Source organism: Numenius arquata, chromosome 8 (genome assembly GCF_964106895.1).
Source record: "Numenius arquata chromosome 8, bNumArq3.hap1.1, whole genome shotgun sequence".
NCBI classification, from domain to species: domain Eukaryota; kingdom Metazoa; phylum Chordata; class Aves; order Charadriiformes; family Scolopacidae; genus Numenius; species Numenius arquata.
The window spans coordinates 2,043,189-2,060,106 of record NC_133583.1 but is presented as its reverse complement, the minus strand read 5'-3'; the positions used below and the strand labels follow the sequence as shown (position 1 = coordinate 2,060,106).

General features: G+C 43.2%; 1 protein-coding gene across 2 annotated transcripts in view; it reads left to right on the top strand.

Moving 5' to 3' along the window:
* The first annotated feature begins 905 nt into the window (after window positions 1-905).
* Window positions 906-16,918, top strand: part of ITPR1 (inositol 1,4,5-trisphosphate receptor type 1) — a 169,065-nt gene continuing 153,052 nt past the window's right edge. For both annotated transcript variants that reach the window (XM_074151399.1, XM_074151398.1), the window contains exons 1-2: window positions 906-997; window positions 4,830-4,900. In XM_074151399.1, the coding sequence (XP_074007500.1) occupies window positions 906-997; window positions 4,830-4,900 (163 nt within the window). The remainder of the gene's footprint in view (window positions 998-4,829; window positions 4,901-16,918) is intronic.

Here is a 16,918-nt window from a genome sequence, read left to right as displayed (position 1 = left end):
CACACAAAAACTCGCTTTTCTGTATTTATTGAAGTGACAGGTAGGTCGTGTATCGTGTCTGGGATTTGGGGCTTTAGAGAAAGAGAGATAGTTCTTAATACTGTGGGAGTTGACAACACTAGGTGCCTGTCTCCTCAGTGTTACATTTAGGTGATCTATTTTAAAACCGGGATTGAAGCATTCTTGATCTCACAGGGGTTTGGCTTCCTGATACATACGTAGTTTAAAGCATTTGACTCTCAAAAACCTTAATCTTTGGTTTTTTACGTGCAAAATCTGTTGTTGGGTGTATTCAGCGGGTCTTCACCTAGTGCTGTCTTTGGGACCGCACCTGTAAGCAGGTGCCTGCTTCAGTCTTGGGCATGTCAATATTTTGACGTGACCAAAACACGTTGACATGAATCATGTCAATATTGTACATTACAGTTCCCACCAGAGAAACCTGTAAAATCTGCTCAAACCTACCTTCGATTCTGACAAAGAATCTGGCGAAGGAACATGTTGTGCTTTAGATGGTGCAAATAATATGTCTTAAACCAGGGCAGCCCACTCTTCTTCCCCCCGTCCCTGCCGCGGCGGGGTGTGCGTGGAAAGGCTCGGGATGCCGGGGCTGTGAGCATCTTTTGGGACAAATAGGGATACCCCTGAGACAGTCCCACACCGATCGGGATGCCAGTAGTTGCTTGTTTTTTCCCCGGTTTTATTTTTCTAAGCAGGCGTTTTGACCTGCCGTGTTTTCTTTGATACCTGAAATTCCACTGCAAGAACGTGTTCAGTTTTTAAAACAATTGAGGAAACAAAAGCGAAGGGCCCTGTTGTTGTAACCTCCAGTAGCTTGTACCGAAAAATTCTGCCTGAGAGATAGTAACCTTGTGCTTTATTCTTCCAGGGGCAGTAAGCCGGAGATGACCGACAAGATGTCGAGCTTCCTTCATATTGGAGATATTTGTTCTCTCTATGCAGAGGGCTCAACAAATGGATTTATTAGCACTTTGGGGTAAGAGCAGCTGTTCTCTTATACTAAAACCATCCGTAAGAAGGACTAGCAGAGCTCAGCTAGCTGTCCTGAGCCTGACTCCCAGGAAATACCGGCTAAAGCGAGGTAGCTTTCTGTACAGATTTGACCCTAAATTTAAGAATGACCTGAAGCTAATATGCCAAGTTAGATTTTTAGGAGGATGGAGAGTGTATTGATGGCGATGGTGTGGTTTTGATATACTTGGTGGGGAGGAAGAAGCCTGTCAAGTCAAGGTGTGGGTAGAGGGAATGAATGCAAACAAATGATTTTTCATGTTGTTGTCTGTCCCGTGTCCATCCGTGTGTCCCGTCCTGTCCCTCCCTGCCCTCCCCAGTCAGGAGTGAATAGGCCCCAGTACAGTCTGCTGACTGGAAAAAAGCACATAGCATAGGCAATGTAAGTAGTTTTTTAAGAAAACAAAAATAATTAAGAAAAAAACCCAAGAAGCCCTGAGCCAAACCGTTTCTGTACCACTAACACACCACTATGACTAGTTTGGTCTTTTTTTTACGGTATTTGAGGTTTCTCACACAAACAGAATTGTTGTTCTCCACTCAAAGGAGGAGAACGTGTTGGGAATTTCCAGCTTTGCCCGTGGCCGGCACCGGGAGCTGCGGTGGGAGCCGTGCCTTGCCGGCTCCTGCCCCCGGCTCCTTCCCCACCGAGCTCCTGTGCGCTTCCTTCTGCAAAAACATCCCAGTAGGTGCTCTGTAGGAGAGTGCCTCCCAAGCAGTAAGAATTATATGCTGCTTCATTTAAAAAAAAAAAAAAAAAAAAAAGTAGCCGTTTATGCAGGAAAAGGAAGAGTTTGCAGAGAAAAGCCGTGGAACTGAAACAGAGCTCTGAGGAGGGACAGGGTACGTTTCATTCTGCTCAGCCGCTGCTGAGGAGAAATCTCTCCCAACATCAGAAGCTGGCAGCGGAGCTGTGCACGGATTTGGGAGACCTTGCAGGGGGCTGGGTGAGAAGCTCAAAGAGCACATCTGCCACCTTGTCTCAAAGCAGTGAGAAATTAGAGGGAGGGAAATAGCGTGCGTGACGCGTTGCCGTGGTACTTGAGTGCTGAGCGAGTAGCGAAGAAGCACCCGGGAAGGTTGCTGATACGGTGAGTGGGCACCCACACAACATGCTCTTTCTCATTTCCAGTAGCAGTAAGGGCTTCAGGGTGGGTACAGTGACAGCAGACTTTTTTTTTTTTTTGATGCCTACTGTCCAGATGCATCTGATAAATGGAGCTCCCAAGCAGGGTACAAAGACAGCATCCTGGTAAGTCTCTCGGCAGGAAACGATGGGCTGGAATCTCATCTGAGTGACTCCAAACTAACTTGTAGGTTTAGTCCTCTAGCTATTAGGATTCTGGAAAATAAGGGGGCAGAGAAGGAAGCAGACACTGAAGATGCACCATGATCTATTATAGGAAAGAGAAGAAAATATGGGATGCTGCCAGAAAGGAAAGAAGGTATGATAAAAGCGAGGGATGTAGTAAGTAGGGTTCGGTCGAATAGTATTTGGCGAATGTATTTGACAAATTTCCCAGGTTCTCGTCAAATATGACATGTGCACTCTGCAGTATTCGATCAGCTGTGTAACTGGCCAAATACTATCTGCTGAAAACTGGCAAAACGAATTGAGCGATACTATACATTTGGCTATTTTTTTTCTTCCTAGTATTGAAGCAAGTTTGGCAGTAAATAATTCCAGAACAAGTAGAAAGTTGTTATGTTATGTTTAATCCCATACAGTGCATGATGAACATTATGCAGTGGCTGTGGCTTTTGATGGCATTGCTGAGCAGATATTTTTCACCATGGGTAGTCCTTTTAAGACATTACAGGCCCTAAGCACGTGTATTTTCTTAGGCTTGATGAGATGTTCTTATGGCAGGTCTAAAGATCCCTTAGTGTTACAAGCATCCTCCTTGATTTGATTAGTGCTGTTTTAAGGTAACTGCATTATATAATGGCCACACATCTTCTGAGCCTAATTTAAGCCAGAAATCCCAATTGCTATGTGAAACATGAAATGCATTACCATCTTAATAAGCCTTCATAATCAAATTAGTTTTGTCCCATATTTAATTTAGTCTTTGTCCTGGAGAAAATTAAAGAAGCAAAGGAAAGATTCGGTGTAATTGTACTCTATACCATGTGGAGTTTTGACAGTCTTATGTCATAACAATGTGTAATGACTTGTTCATGTGGTTAATGAAGGTTGAGAAACAGATACCACTATACATTCTAATGTCGTTCTAAATCTTTGAAGAGTGTTCCTATTTAATATTCCCATGACATGACTGTTGCTTAATCGGAACGTTACTCTTGCTGTTTCCCAAACTCAGTGCTGTCATCATTACGATTACCGGTGTACAATATATCCTCTTTTGTGTTTTGTGCCCTTTAAAATTATTTTTGGAGTAGTTTGGGAAGTTCCTCTTTACTTGCAATTTAATCTCAGGACAAGAGGGATATATTGCACTGAGACTATCTCTGTGTGGGATGATCAGAGTAACCCGTCTGACTTCTGATATTTTTTTGGCCCTTTTGTTCACTAGAAGCAGGTGTTTCAGTCAGCTCAATTGTTAATACTACCAGTCTTGTTGGAGCACATATATGTCTATATAATCCTGAATAGGGAGAGAAATCCATGGGGAAAAAGCAATTTACTCTGAATGTTTGCATATGCAAATTTTAGACGCATAGAACTGTTGAGTCCACTTAATCTCTCTGATCTCTTAATTTTTATGCACTTCATTATTTTCCATAATTGTTGTCTCAAGATGCTCCCTGCATGTAACCAGCCTCTGCAAGGAACAACTCTCATATTCTAGGTCTCAATCTTTCTCAAGTTACTCTGCATGAGAATGGACCTCTCAAACCTTTTAAGACCTTGGAGTTTTACTTTCTACTTTTGCTTAGAAAGCCTCTTTGACAGATTGGTTCTAAGGGGTCAAATTGAGCCATTTAGGTTCAAATCAGAAAGTACAGAGCATTTTGTTACAGTGCATTTTAACAATTTGGAAACGGTGTTTGGTGAAAGTGCAATTCCGCGTCGATCCAAAGCGTGCAAAGGGCAGAGCAGGGGCGATGGGCACATTTTAACTCTTTTCTTTAATTCTTTGGGTTTTGAATGGACCCTGTGGGTTTTTTTGCTGATGTGCGTTCCCAGGAGAAGCTCTGTCCTGGCATTCCCTGTTGGAATCTCTTGGGTTCACTTGTCCAATTCACCTCCTTCCTGGTAGAACAGGAGGAGGTCAGTTCAATCCCTCCACTTATCTCGTGTTTATGACTGGTGAGCGGGAGGGTGTATTTATGCCTTCCTTTCTCTTGGGAGTCAATTTTTATTGTGGCAGTTAATGTTTATGCCTTTTCTTAATCCTTGAGAGGTCACAGGGGCAGTGTCCAGTTTGCACAGTCGTCACATTTTCCTGTTCTCTACCCTTCATATAAACACATTTGCAACATTATTCGAATCTGTCCAAGAGGCACGAATTGTTCTAAGGCTGTCTCTCACCTAACTAGAATATGGGCTGTTCTGTCTGCACCTCAAGGAGGGGACATAAAGACGATGCAGTGTCCAGGAGCAATGACTTATTTGTTGTCCCGCCTATCCAGGAGCATAGCTCTGGGCAACACTAAAAATTAACTGCATGCTTCTGAGAAAGATCTGGCATAAGTTGGCATTTGAGGAATGTCTTCTGCTGAAGTGGCCACTCGGATAAAATATTGCAAATAAACAACTTTTGTTTTTGCTGACAAGGAGAGAAACAATCGCGAAGGAATAGAACCTGATTTGATTTCTCGTTTCTTTGCAGCCTTGTGGATGATCGGTGCGTTGTGCAGCCAGAAGCAGGTGATCTTAACAACCCTCCCAAAAAATTCAGAGGTAAGTTTGTTAGACACATAATCACCCTTCCGGCTGGAAGAAATCCTTCATTTTGAGCCATCATGTGTAACTATTTTTGACCTCCGTGCTTTCTGTAGAATATTTTAGTGTCATCTTCTTCCACAAAGGGCAACCCATGAGGAAAAATAAAAGTATATGGGGTGAATGTGTGAAGTGAGTTGTGGGACTTTGAGGAATGCTTTGTGAGGGGATGGAGATGGAGTTGCCAACTGAGGTTGGCTTTCAGACCTGTTCAAACTTACAGGCTCTCTGTAAGTTTAATTTCTTCCTATCTCGGTGAAGAGGAAAACGAAAAGGAGCGAACGTTTGTAACAATTATTGTTGTCTGACCTCATTTGATATCAACTACATATGACTTTACTTTCATTCTGCCAGGAAACTTATGGTTAGTGATAAGAAATTAACGCCTGTTTCTTTGCACAGTTTGGCTAGGGCTGATTTGTTTAAGAAAAATCTCAAGCAGGAAGATAAGCACTACTGGGATTTTGTTTGGAAAAGCCTTCTTGAATTCTTTTTTCACCCTTTGGTTGCATCTTTTGCCCAAAGGGGAGCTCAGCAAAATACTCTAAAAATTTCATCTACCTTTTATATTGCTGTTCTCAGATGTAGCGGCAACTGTTTGTCTTGGTTTTTGTTGGATGAAGCCTGTTTCCTTGGCTATGCTTTGCCTTTATCAGGGACTCAGAATAACCATAATTCTCTTCAGGTTTGGCCAGAACTGCAGGTGATCGCCCTTGAAAATCATACACCTTCTGTACTGCTGGGCTTGGTTGCTGTTTGGTTTGTTTTTTGGTTTTTGCCATGACATGAAGATGTCTCATGAAATGAAACTCGCTTTTTAAAATATTGCTGAAGTCTGTGAGTTCTGGTTGTTTTTTTTTCTCCCTTTTTACTGGAAAACTAAATAGCTGATGATTCAAATACTGAAGAGGCAACCTGGGGAAGTTTTAGCTTTCAATGTTAAGCTCTCCAGAAAAAGAACAATGGTGTTATGTGAACCAGAGCCCTGACTCTAGGCATTTCTTGACGTGAAAATCATATGAAGGCATAAAGCCAGGTTTGACTGAGACTGCTGGGTGTAGAAGGAGGGGAGGGAGAGAGAGAAAAGAACGAGAAAAAGGCAATTCTTGCTAGCACAGTTTAGGAACTGCAAGTACAGAGAGACATTTGTCTGACATAAAACATTGTGGTTAGACATTGTAAATGTTCTCATATTACTTATAATTTATACACGGAGAAAGAATGGTGTGAACCTTTTCCAACCTTTGTAGTCACTTCACTAAAGCTTTCATGGGGAAGTTTATGCTTAATGGTAAATGGCAACAAAAGTCGTAAAACTTTAGCAGGCATTTCTGTTCTTTATACAGTGTAGTCTAAGATAAAATGCTTTCCACGATAAAAACGTTCAGAAGAAGTAATAATGAAGTTTATCGCACCATCTTCAACAGAAATGGAAAATACCCCCCTCTTTTTTTTTTTTTTTTTATATTATAAAGCAGAGGCTCCCAGAGGCTGGTGTGGGGTGTTGCTCGGGAGGTCTCGGGCATGGTCAGGAGCTCCAGCCGTGTCTCTCTGGTCTCACTTGGTGCTTTAGTGGCACGCTGCAAAAATACCTCCCCTGCAGATGGAACACAAGGTCTTCCCCAAGGTGCATTTATCCAAACAACATTTCCATCTGGGATATAAAGCAACCGTGGGCATCTGGTGAGTGTAATTCAGTAGTGGCAGTGTTTAGTTTTGTCATACTCGAGATTTAGCCTTCGTTGCCTCGGGCAGTGTCACAGGTACAGATCAGTAGCACAGGATCCCTTTCCACCTGTACGAGAGGACCCAAATTAATCAAATGTAAGTGACTTACATGACCGCTTTACACAGTACTGGAAAAACACCTCTGTGCTATAACCTGTTTTATAGCCATGTGCAAATCCTCTTTCAAACGAGCTGTGCTTTAAGGCGTCCGGAGGCAGGTCAGTCAAATCTGAAGTCACCTTCTGGGGGGAACACTGAAGGTGTGACGTCGTGGCTGGTCTCAAGGATCCCGCTTCAGGGTATACTTCGGGTCGTATTCTTAAGAAACGTAATTCTCAGCTTCTCTGGGCAGATCTGTGTCCTGTGGGCAGATGTAAACCAGTTGTAAATACAATCTTCATGCTTAATCAAAGTGGTGAGAGATATCTGGAAGGAAGATTCAGTGCTTAGGTATGCGTACACGACTCCAAGAAAATTCAGTGTGAAACCAAAGCATCTATATCCAGTGGCAGAATTAATCTATCCTGCCTTTCTTTTTTTTTCTTAGCCATGGGTGTTTCAGGTTTTAAAAAGTCTCATTTCCTAGGCTAATTTCCTAGGCTACACTTAATCAGTTCCACCTCATGGCAGCAGCAAGGCCCTGGTCTAGAGGGTGGTGGGGTTTCTTCCTGCTTTAGACCCTTGAAATAGAGCGGAGGTGCTGTGCACGGAGTGGTGGGAGATGGTCAGAGATGGGAGCCATGGAGCCTTTCACTCTGCTTGGAGGAAAACACACAGAGGTATCCTGAGGACATGAGGGCTTGGGTGTTGACAAAAGTTGTGGAAAAAGTAGGCGGACAGATCAATGTGATGGTGGTGGAGCCCCTGAAAGGCAAGAGGAGGCTGAGAGTAACATGGGATGGAGTTCAGGTAAGATTTGGAGTGTGGTGCAAAAGTGTAAATGAGACATTAAATAAAAAAAAACAGAGGGTGTGTTAATTAGATGGAAAAAACCTGAAGTGCCAGAGTTGGAAAGAACTCCAAAGAAAGGTATTAGTCCAGCACCCTCAAGTTACTATGAGTGTTTACTAGTAGTTATTTCACATATTAAGTGCTGTTGTGCCTCTAGGTCCTTAAAATATTAGTTTGATCACTTGAAGGTGTGAAGGCTGTTTTTTTTCTTTTCCCCTTTCCCTGTCCCAATCAGAAGCAGGTAGCACCTGAAATGAGTGGTTTGAGGTTGGATGGTAATTATGGTCTGTGAGATTTCAGTGGAATATTTTTTTTCATTCTGGATTTCTGAATCCACTTTTAAATCTGGTGGGTGTTTTTTTTTTTAAGGTATGGTTTTTCTCTGACCCTTTGTTTTCAGCTCCAACTAATTAAAAAGTCTTCTAAAACTGCCTTGCAAAACGTTAAGACTTAAAGAGTGCATTCATTAAGGTGTTTCTTTTTAAAAATGTTCATATGAAAATTCTTGTGAAAGAGTATTTTACTTAACTGGTCTGAATATACTGTATACAGATGAGATTCCTGGAAAAAATCCTAATTGTACGAGTCTCCAAAAAAAGAAAGTGTGTGACACTTCCTTAGTTATCTGCACTGCTTTGAACAAAAAAAAAAGACAATTTATGTATCTTATAAGGCTGGAGTTGCCGCTCTAATTGCTGTCTTTGAGTAGGACTGTGCATGTGAATAGTGACTATAAATGAACATCCTTTTAATATGCATGGGTTTATGTGGAAAGTATGAACTACAGCTGACCCTCTGGCGAGGCTAAGCACCCGGGTTTCATTAGAAATCCTTCTTTTCCAAATTCAAGTCAGACCTAGCAATAGCTGCGAAGCCGAAGCAGAGCCCGGGGCTGGTTGTTTTGTGCTTTAGCTGCTGGTTCTGTGCTGTATTAGTTAGTTCGCGTGTTCTTTTGCAGAGGTTTTATTTGTGTTGGTTTTGTATTGGAACTTCAGCGCTGCGCTGAGGCAAACGCGTTTGCTTCGTGCAAGACAACGGCTACTACAGCAAACCGGGCTGTCTGACAGCCTTCTCCCGAGATTCCCTACAGCGCTGGATTTGGGATGCAGATCTCTCTGCTAGGGATTCGGGAGCTTTGCAAGAACTGCACGGAACGCAGGGAAAAAGGGCACTTACTGGGTTAATTTGTCCGGCAGCTCCCTCCTTCCAGAACATTGTTTTACTAGTTGCTGGGCAACACTCTTTTTTTGGCAAGATGTTCAAGGAATGAACCCATATCTTAGACTTAAAATACCCTCATGGTGAAGCAGAAGATGTGTAGTTCAAATTCTGTTTGTTCTTTTGATCCTAATTTCTGAATATTGCCTTTCCCGAAGCCTTCGGTCGGGCTGGGCTGGTGGGTTGGGGTTGGCACTGAGGGTCTCAGCCTTTCGACTGCAAGAGCATCTTCAGTAGAAGAAATAACTGGACATTACAGAGAAAGATGTATAAAATATATATATATACACACCCCAGTTCTTTTGATGGGTTTCTCTTAAATTCACACCATGCTCAGCATTGATGAAAGCCAATGTGCTTCTCCGTAACAGAAATATTTTGAGTTATATTTTGTTATTCATAGCTTTGCCATGGATGATGCGAAGCCCATACACTCCTGCTTTGTTTCCTGTGAAGGAAACCGTATCATTTATGCAGTGCTGATAGAGGCTGTGGGGTTATGTTCCATACATACGGGATTATTTAGCCTTATTTAGCCAATGCAAGCTTGTTTAGAGTTTGGCGTTGGAACTGAGATTAAGGGAACTTTCAGCTGAAGGGTCACATACAGAGTTTTCCCAAACACTTCAGAATATGAAAAAACAAACTAAACCAATCTAAAAAAAATTCAGTGAAATTACCAAGATCCCTCTGCCTGGTAGTTTTGCAAGAATAGTAGCAACGTATAGAAGTGCGCTTTCTAGGTACTAAGGTAGTTCGGTACCATCCCCTGAGCCCACCAAGGAGAATTTTTTTGCAGTATAATAAGCCTTCAGGTGTATCATGTGTTCGGCTCCAGATGAGCGTGTAGCCTCAAGTCCTCTTGCTCTCTGTGTGCTCTCCACACAGACTTTTCCAAATCCACTCCGGTGGAAGCAATTCTATCAGCTCGGAGTGCTTTTTAAACTTCGATGTGAAATAGTCTGCATTGTATGACTTTGTGCATACATTAGATGGCTTCAAGTGGGTGTTTTGCAGAGGGTTGAGGGCATATTCCTGGAATAATGGTGAGAGAAGAGGGGTGAGAAGAAGACCTGGTCTGCATGGCCAAATTCAGGCTTCTTTTATCTTTGAACATGAGATTTCTAATGCTGGTGAAATGTTTGGGTATATTATTAAGGTGACTAAATTCCTTTAAGGAATATTCAAACTAATGTCTAAATAATGGCTTTTTTTCATTCTGATCACCATATATTAGCAGATAAAATAACAGGATTTGTTTTTCGTGGAGGAGGCAGAACTTCGGAGAGTGCTTGAGTGCTAAGTTCAAAGCTTAGCGTGGTGATTGATCTTGAAGAGAAATAAATCGCCTGCAGTAGAAAAGTGGTGTCTCCTCAGTTTTGAGGTGTCCAAGAGACTAAAATGCACTTGCTGAATACCAAAAGTAGGAAGAGGGGCAACACTAGTTAACACCTCCTTAATTAACTTCTCTGCTTTTCCTGGGACCCAAATGCCAGAAAAATAAGGAATTATGTTTCTTAGCCTCTTTTTAAAAAGCGTGCTAAGATCCTGGTTTAGTGTAAAACTAAAAGAAACTTTAGGGGTGGCAAAGTGGAAGAGAAAAAAAGACAAAAATACAGTCTAATGCTGTGCCTATAATTTTCTTTATTTAGAATTGAAGCATTGGTCACTTTGTGTAGGAAAAACCTTTCAATCTTGCTGAATTAGGATATAGTTATAATATCCAAAGTACATTTTCGCTGCCTTGAGGAGGAATCCTTTGGTATGATTCTAAGTATTTATAGAACTGTACTAGAAAACTGCCAACTGCTCGTACGCATTTGAATTTGGTGCCCTTTATACGATGAAGAAATCCTGAGCACTGTCTCTAAAATGTGCATCTTTAGCCCACCGCATCCTACGTACAAGCAGATGTTACAGGCAATTGTCACTCTGGCATTTAGGTATCTCAAAAAACTGACAAGTCAGAAGCGTTGCATTTTCATACAGAGAAATGCGCTTTGTAGCTGCCGAAGCTTGGAACACCCTGGGAGAGAGGGAATCCTAATCAAGAGGGGATGCACCAGTTAAATGAAGGCATTAAATAAGGGGAGGTGGTGGGCGATGTGCACTGCTGGCTCTGCTTGCCCTTGGTGGCTTCAGAGGGACACTGTGGACACCTCATCTCCAGATGTTTTTAACCACGGGCTTTGTGGTAGTGCCAGGCTCATCAGTGATCACCCACATGGCTTGCTCTATTAGCAAGAAGAGGAGGAATTGGAGCTTTCCCGTTATGAGCAGAGCTACGAGAATAGGTCTTGGACTCTTGCATAGCTGCTGTGTTCTGTAATTTATTTAATTGTGCAAAAATAGCTTGCCTTGCCTTGAAATCCAGTAGTGATTGGATGCAGCAACCAAAGGGAAACCCTTTCTCTTTTTCTCCATAGGATGGTAAGTTTTGTCATGGAGAGTGAATCAGAAAGCTGATTTTATTTAATTTGCCACGTCTATTGCAGTGTGGTTCCTTACTGGCCAATTAAGCAAGGCAAGTCCCTAGTCCAGTGGGTGGCTCTGTGTGCTGAAGCAGCAGGACATCCTAAAGACATTCCAACTCCGTGATGCTGATGTGCTTTGCTGATATAGTGAATAAATGATCGGCTAAATAATTATTGGTTTGAATGAGATGGTTTAGCAGGGTTTTGTTCTTTGTCCTAGTGATGGGGTACCAAGACGAGAAGTACCCAAGATGGGGTACCATGGGAAGGATCCACGTGGCACAGATTATGAGAGGGTCTGGTAAATTTAGTGTTAAAAAGTTGTCGATAGGGAACAGAGGAAGAAGAGCAGGAAGGTTTACTTGGGGTGCAAGGCAGAGGCTGTGGTCAAACAGCTGCCTGCCAGCTTCTGCTGCTCAAGTGCTTTCATCTTCCACGTTTCACATCTAGATGAAGGCAGAGCGAAGCCCCTTTGAAAGAGAAAGTGGCCATTAGTATGCAGAACCGGAACGCTGTATGACAACCGCAATCTGTTGGTGAAGGTACTGCAAAGGAATGAGGGGGGATTTAATTGAACTCCTAGTGTGAAGTTACACTATCTGTGCACTTCGTTTTCCCCATCTGAAATGCCATTCCCATGCAGGATATCGGGGAATAGGTGCTGCTCTAGTGGCAGTGTCCTAAAAATGAAGAAATCAGCAAAGCACTACTTGGAACGTTGATTCTTTCTCAACAGCTCTCGCAGGTTTGAGCTTTTTTTCCCCCCGTGGAAAGTTCAGGGTATTTCAGGTAGGATTGAGGGAGGGATTGCCAAAAAGCAATGCTTAGCTATTAAGTAGAACAGTACTGTTAATAAACCTAGCCCCAACCTTGTAGACAAAAGAATACTGTGGCTTTGTTGCCATAGTTTCAGTGCAAAATCTGACCTTAGCTACAATAACATTCGGGTAGAAAGAACTAGCTAATCAGTTTTCTAAAATTAGTGTGTTCCCTAGTACATAAGCCAGTATGAACAGGATATTTAATGAAATATTATACTTAGTCACAAGAGCCCAAGGGAGTGAAATGCCTTGATGAATTGTGGGGGTGGGGTGACATTGGTGCATATCTTTTAATATAGCAAAGTTATTAAAATTTGTGGCTTGCTTAATATTTAGGATAGCTCAACTGTTGCGTTCTTCTGTGCGCTCAATCTACTTTGCTCTTGTTCCTTTTAAAAGCTCTCAGGGTCTGTTCTGTAAGCTGGGAAGATCGAGCTGCTGGTGAGTCTCATCGATACTAAGTGCTTCCAGAGGACCTTCAAATAAACTTCAGAGCTCGCGTTGTGCTTTTTGTTAGTGCGGCCTCGGCGCTTTGCAGATGAAGGGCTCTTATGCATACAGAAGGATGCAAATGCTGAAGCAGATGGGTAAAGTTATGAAGTCTGTGGGGGAAAAAACCTGCATGAGAGGGAAGTAATCTCTCAGGTATTCAGGACAAGACAGCTTCAGCTTTTCACTGTTTTTTTTTTTAAAGTGCTGAGAAATTTAAGGGAGAGATTGAGAGAGGCTGGTTGGTGAGGTCTGGCGTGTCAAATATTGCTATTAGTCCAGAATGCATGACTTGAGAGGGCAGTTATTACGCTTGAGCCTCATTGACCTAGCCTTGGGTGAGATTTTATCAAGCTGTGGTAACCTAGAGCCAAAGATTGTTCCTCAGCAATATGGGAACTGTGATGAAGTATCAGGTTTTTCTTACGTTGTCATGGTTTAATCCCAGCTGGCAGCTAGGGCCACGCAGCCGCTCGAGCAGTTCTCCTTCTTCCCCCACTTGAAGGGCAGGGAGAAGAGGAGGGGAAAGGGAAAGGAAAAAGCCTTGTGGGTTGAGATAACTACACTTTAATAGAGCAATAACAGAAAAGGAACATAATAATAGTAGTAGTAGTAATAATGATGATGCTGATGATAACGGCACAAGTCACTCTCACCACCCAGTGAACTGGTGCCTTCCTGAGCAGCAATCATGGAATCCTGCCCCCCCGGCCAACCCCCATTTATATACTGAGCCTGATGTCTGTGGTATGGAATATTCCATTGGCCATTCCATCTATGTTCCTTCTCAGCTTCTATGGGAAGCTGAAAAGAGTCTTTGAAAAGTATAAACATCGACTAGCGACAAGTAAACCAATATGCATTATTGGTGTTCCTTTCACATCAATCACTAGAAAGAAAGTTAACTCTTTCCCAGCTGAAATCAGGACATATATGCAAGTTGGTTATTTGGGTATTATATATAAGAAAAATATGTAATATGCAAATTTGGGATGGGGGGGTTAGGTGAGCTGTCACTTCTGTTTGAAATGTAAGTTCTTGTTCAGCCTGCTCAGTGTTTCTGCCTTCCTGCCATATTGCCCACGTAGCTTTCTGGAGTCACCAGCACGCTGAATTTTTCTCGCTGTGGGTTTGGAATGGCAGTTCGCAGCGAAGGGAGCTGAACTGCCTTCTCTGCCAGTCTTGACGAGCGGGATGGTGCCAGTGACACACGGCTTTGTTGGCAGGACTGAGGTGAGAGCCTGTGTCATCCCGCTCTCCATCCCTTCTTGCTGGCTGCGTCGCGCAGTGATGAGCGGTGTTCCCTGACTCCTGGTCCTTGAGAGATGCTGAATAGACGGGAAGAAGGTTTAGGCAAGGAGCATCAAAAGCATCTGAATGACACCAATTTGGTGGTAGCTGTTGTTATTTCTGTTAGCCAGAGGGAGCTATTAATGAATCGTCACCTGTGAATGAATCTGACAGTGCTTTGCAGTTGAGGTTAAATGTGCCTGTAATAAGTCAAAAGCAGCTATAATTCACTTAATGAATTTCCTGAGGCTTAGCTTTGGACTGTCCTGGATGTGCAGAAGCACAAATGTTTGGTGACGAACGCAGTGGAGTTTGATTCAGAAGAATGTTCTTCTCCCTGGGTGCGCTGACACTTGCCCAGCTGAGCTGCCAGGCACATCCTCGCTGTGCTCTTGGTTCTGCTTCTGCGACATGTAGCTTATGATTGCGGATACGGCACACAGTCACGGGAAGGTGTGATCCATGTTCTTGGCTCTTCAATTCAGATTAGCAAGTTTATGCTTCAGGGTTTCCATTTTTCTGCCTTCTAGACCCAGCTGCCTTCCCCAGTAAGCCTTAGGAAACCATACCTCTTACTTCGGCAGAGGTATGAATGATATTCTCAAAGTTTTATTTCCCTTTACATTTTTACATGACCAAATTCGATTTCCTCTTACCCCTCGATTTGCTGTGATCACGAGGCGTTTCATTTTTCAGCGGGAGCAGGTGAGTGTGCTGTGACAGCCCTGAGGATCTCAACTGCGTCAAACTTTTCAGAGACCCTGTTCTGTAGAATCTCACTGCTCTCTTGCTTTTAGGACAGGGTGAAGTTCTGTGCTGCTTGCAAGAGCAGTAAGTTACATTAAAAGCTTTGATTATTTTACTTTACCTAAGAAATAAGGCTTTATATTTTGAAAGGATTTACAGTTTAAAAATATTTTCAATTTAGGTTATTTACTTAAGAAGACAGATAAATATGCCAAGTACCCGTACCGAGGAGGTCTTACAGGTACGGTGTCCAAGTGCCACATGGAAGTCATGAGTCAAAGAGGAACCCAGCCTGAACCCAGAACTTCAACAATTTCACTTCTCATTTTCTGGGCAGCCTGTTCTTCACTGAGCAAGAGTCCTGAGCAACGCGGTGGTATCTCCTTGGCTGTGAGCTCAGGGAAGTAATGCTTGTAAGTACTTCTGTTTGAGAGCAGTCAGGAGGAAAGCGGTGAGGCTGCCGGCGTGGCCAGCCATAAAAATGTGCTGTTAGAAAGCCAGACCTCGCCAGTTGTCTTCAGCGAGCAGCATGTGACACTCACATCTTCCTCCGGCCCCACATTGCTGCGGGAGACGGAATACCCTGTCCTGCTCTTCGCAGAATCTGGATTCATCTTTCAGGATGAAGTATTGTACTTAACGTGTCAACACCTGGGTGTGATTCCTCTTCTTCAATCATTGCTGCATTAATAGCACCTCCCGCGGAGTTCCTCACATTGCCGGGTGGAGATCAAGGTGCCGGTGCCCATCTGTCAAGCTCCTTGCCGTTTGGGACTTGTCTGTATAAAAAAAATCTCCAGTCGTTCCTTTCTTTAAAGTTTGTGATCCAAATGCTGGGAAACAAGTGAGTTGTCGGAGAAGGTTCTTGATCTGAAAACTGCGTTTCATTTTTTGCGATCCAGAAAGGAATTTGCTGCTCTGTGCTCAGTTTTGAATAGCACCTCCTGGTTCTTCAGGAATAAATGGGAAAATAATCCCTTTCCTTGCTCGACAGCTGACTGGCTGGGGCGGGAAGTTGCAAAAATTAGCATTTAGTGGCCCCTAACAGATGCAACTAGTATAAAGAAGCCTCGTGTTTCGCACCTAGAAAAAGTATTGTTTGTAAACATACCCGTGCTGGTTTTTCTCATTTGCTTTTTTTTTTTTTTAAAGAAAAAAAGGCGGCATACGTGGGAGGCTGTTTCTTACGCGCTGGCCTTTAAACTTCTGGGTTTGTGGTCATAGCAAAGGACAACGCATGCGGTGGTTGGTGCAGTTTTGTGAAAGTTCAGGTGGAGGCTTGTTTGCCAACTGGTAACCAGTAAGGGAGCCCTTTGTGCTGGTCTGGGTGCAGCCGAGCAGAGATGCTGAGAAACCTGAGCCCCGTAGCTCTCATTAAATGCTGCTGTTTTGCTGTGAAAGTCGGAGCGTTCAGGTTGGCATGTCTCGTGTGAACCTTTCGAGCACTGAAATAGCCCTTACGGGTTGACTGGCACTAAACGCAGCGTTCCTCGGAAATTTTACTCTGATGAAGAACTGATTATTCAGTCAAGAGAGTTTCTCATGTGTTAGGACTAACACTTCCTTCATACCTCATTTGTGAAAATAATCGGTGCCGAGTTCTCGGTGTTGGCAATTATCCTCTGTTTTGATTCTATAACATACAGGAGTTCAAGGAAAACATAACTCCTTGTGTTTTGGTTGAAGAGTCTTTCTGTAGCGGATAAGTCAGGTCTTTCAGAATAAGAAATCACCTCCAGGCTCTGCTGAGAGCAGAGAAACCGTGACGCTGCTGGAAAACGCTGCTGCAGGAGCTTCTCCTGCCTTAAATCAAAGGAATTCTCTCAGAGTCAGATTTTATGAAGGATAGAGAAAGCTTTGCTATGCAAAAGCAATCTGGTAGCACTTAGACCTTGTATGTAGTGAATGTCAGCCCTTTTACTCGCCGAGGTTAAAAATTATACAAGGGGAAAAATAAACACAGAACTTGTAGGCATGAGGAAGTGAGAGAGCTGGATGAGGGAGCAGCCGTCCTGAAAAGGAAAAAAATGGGAGCTATATCTACAGAAATGCTTTCCCTCCCCTTCGGAGCAGCGCGTGGTCTCCAGCCAGCACCAGTGCACTTGAAACAAGCCCAGGAGCCGTGGCCAAGGCTGGTGGTGGCTCCGGGGTCTCTGGCACCGGTTTGTGTTAGGGATTCTGGTCCACGGCTGCTCCTTATGCCATAAAGCTGCGTTTTATTTGCAAAGAAACAAGACTAAGCCTCAGTATTATTAGAA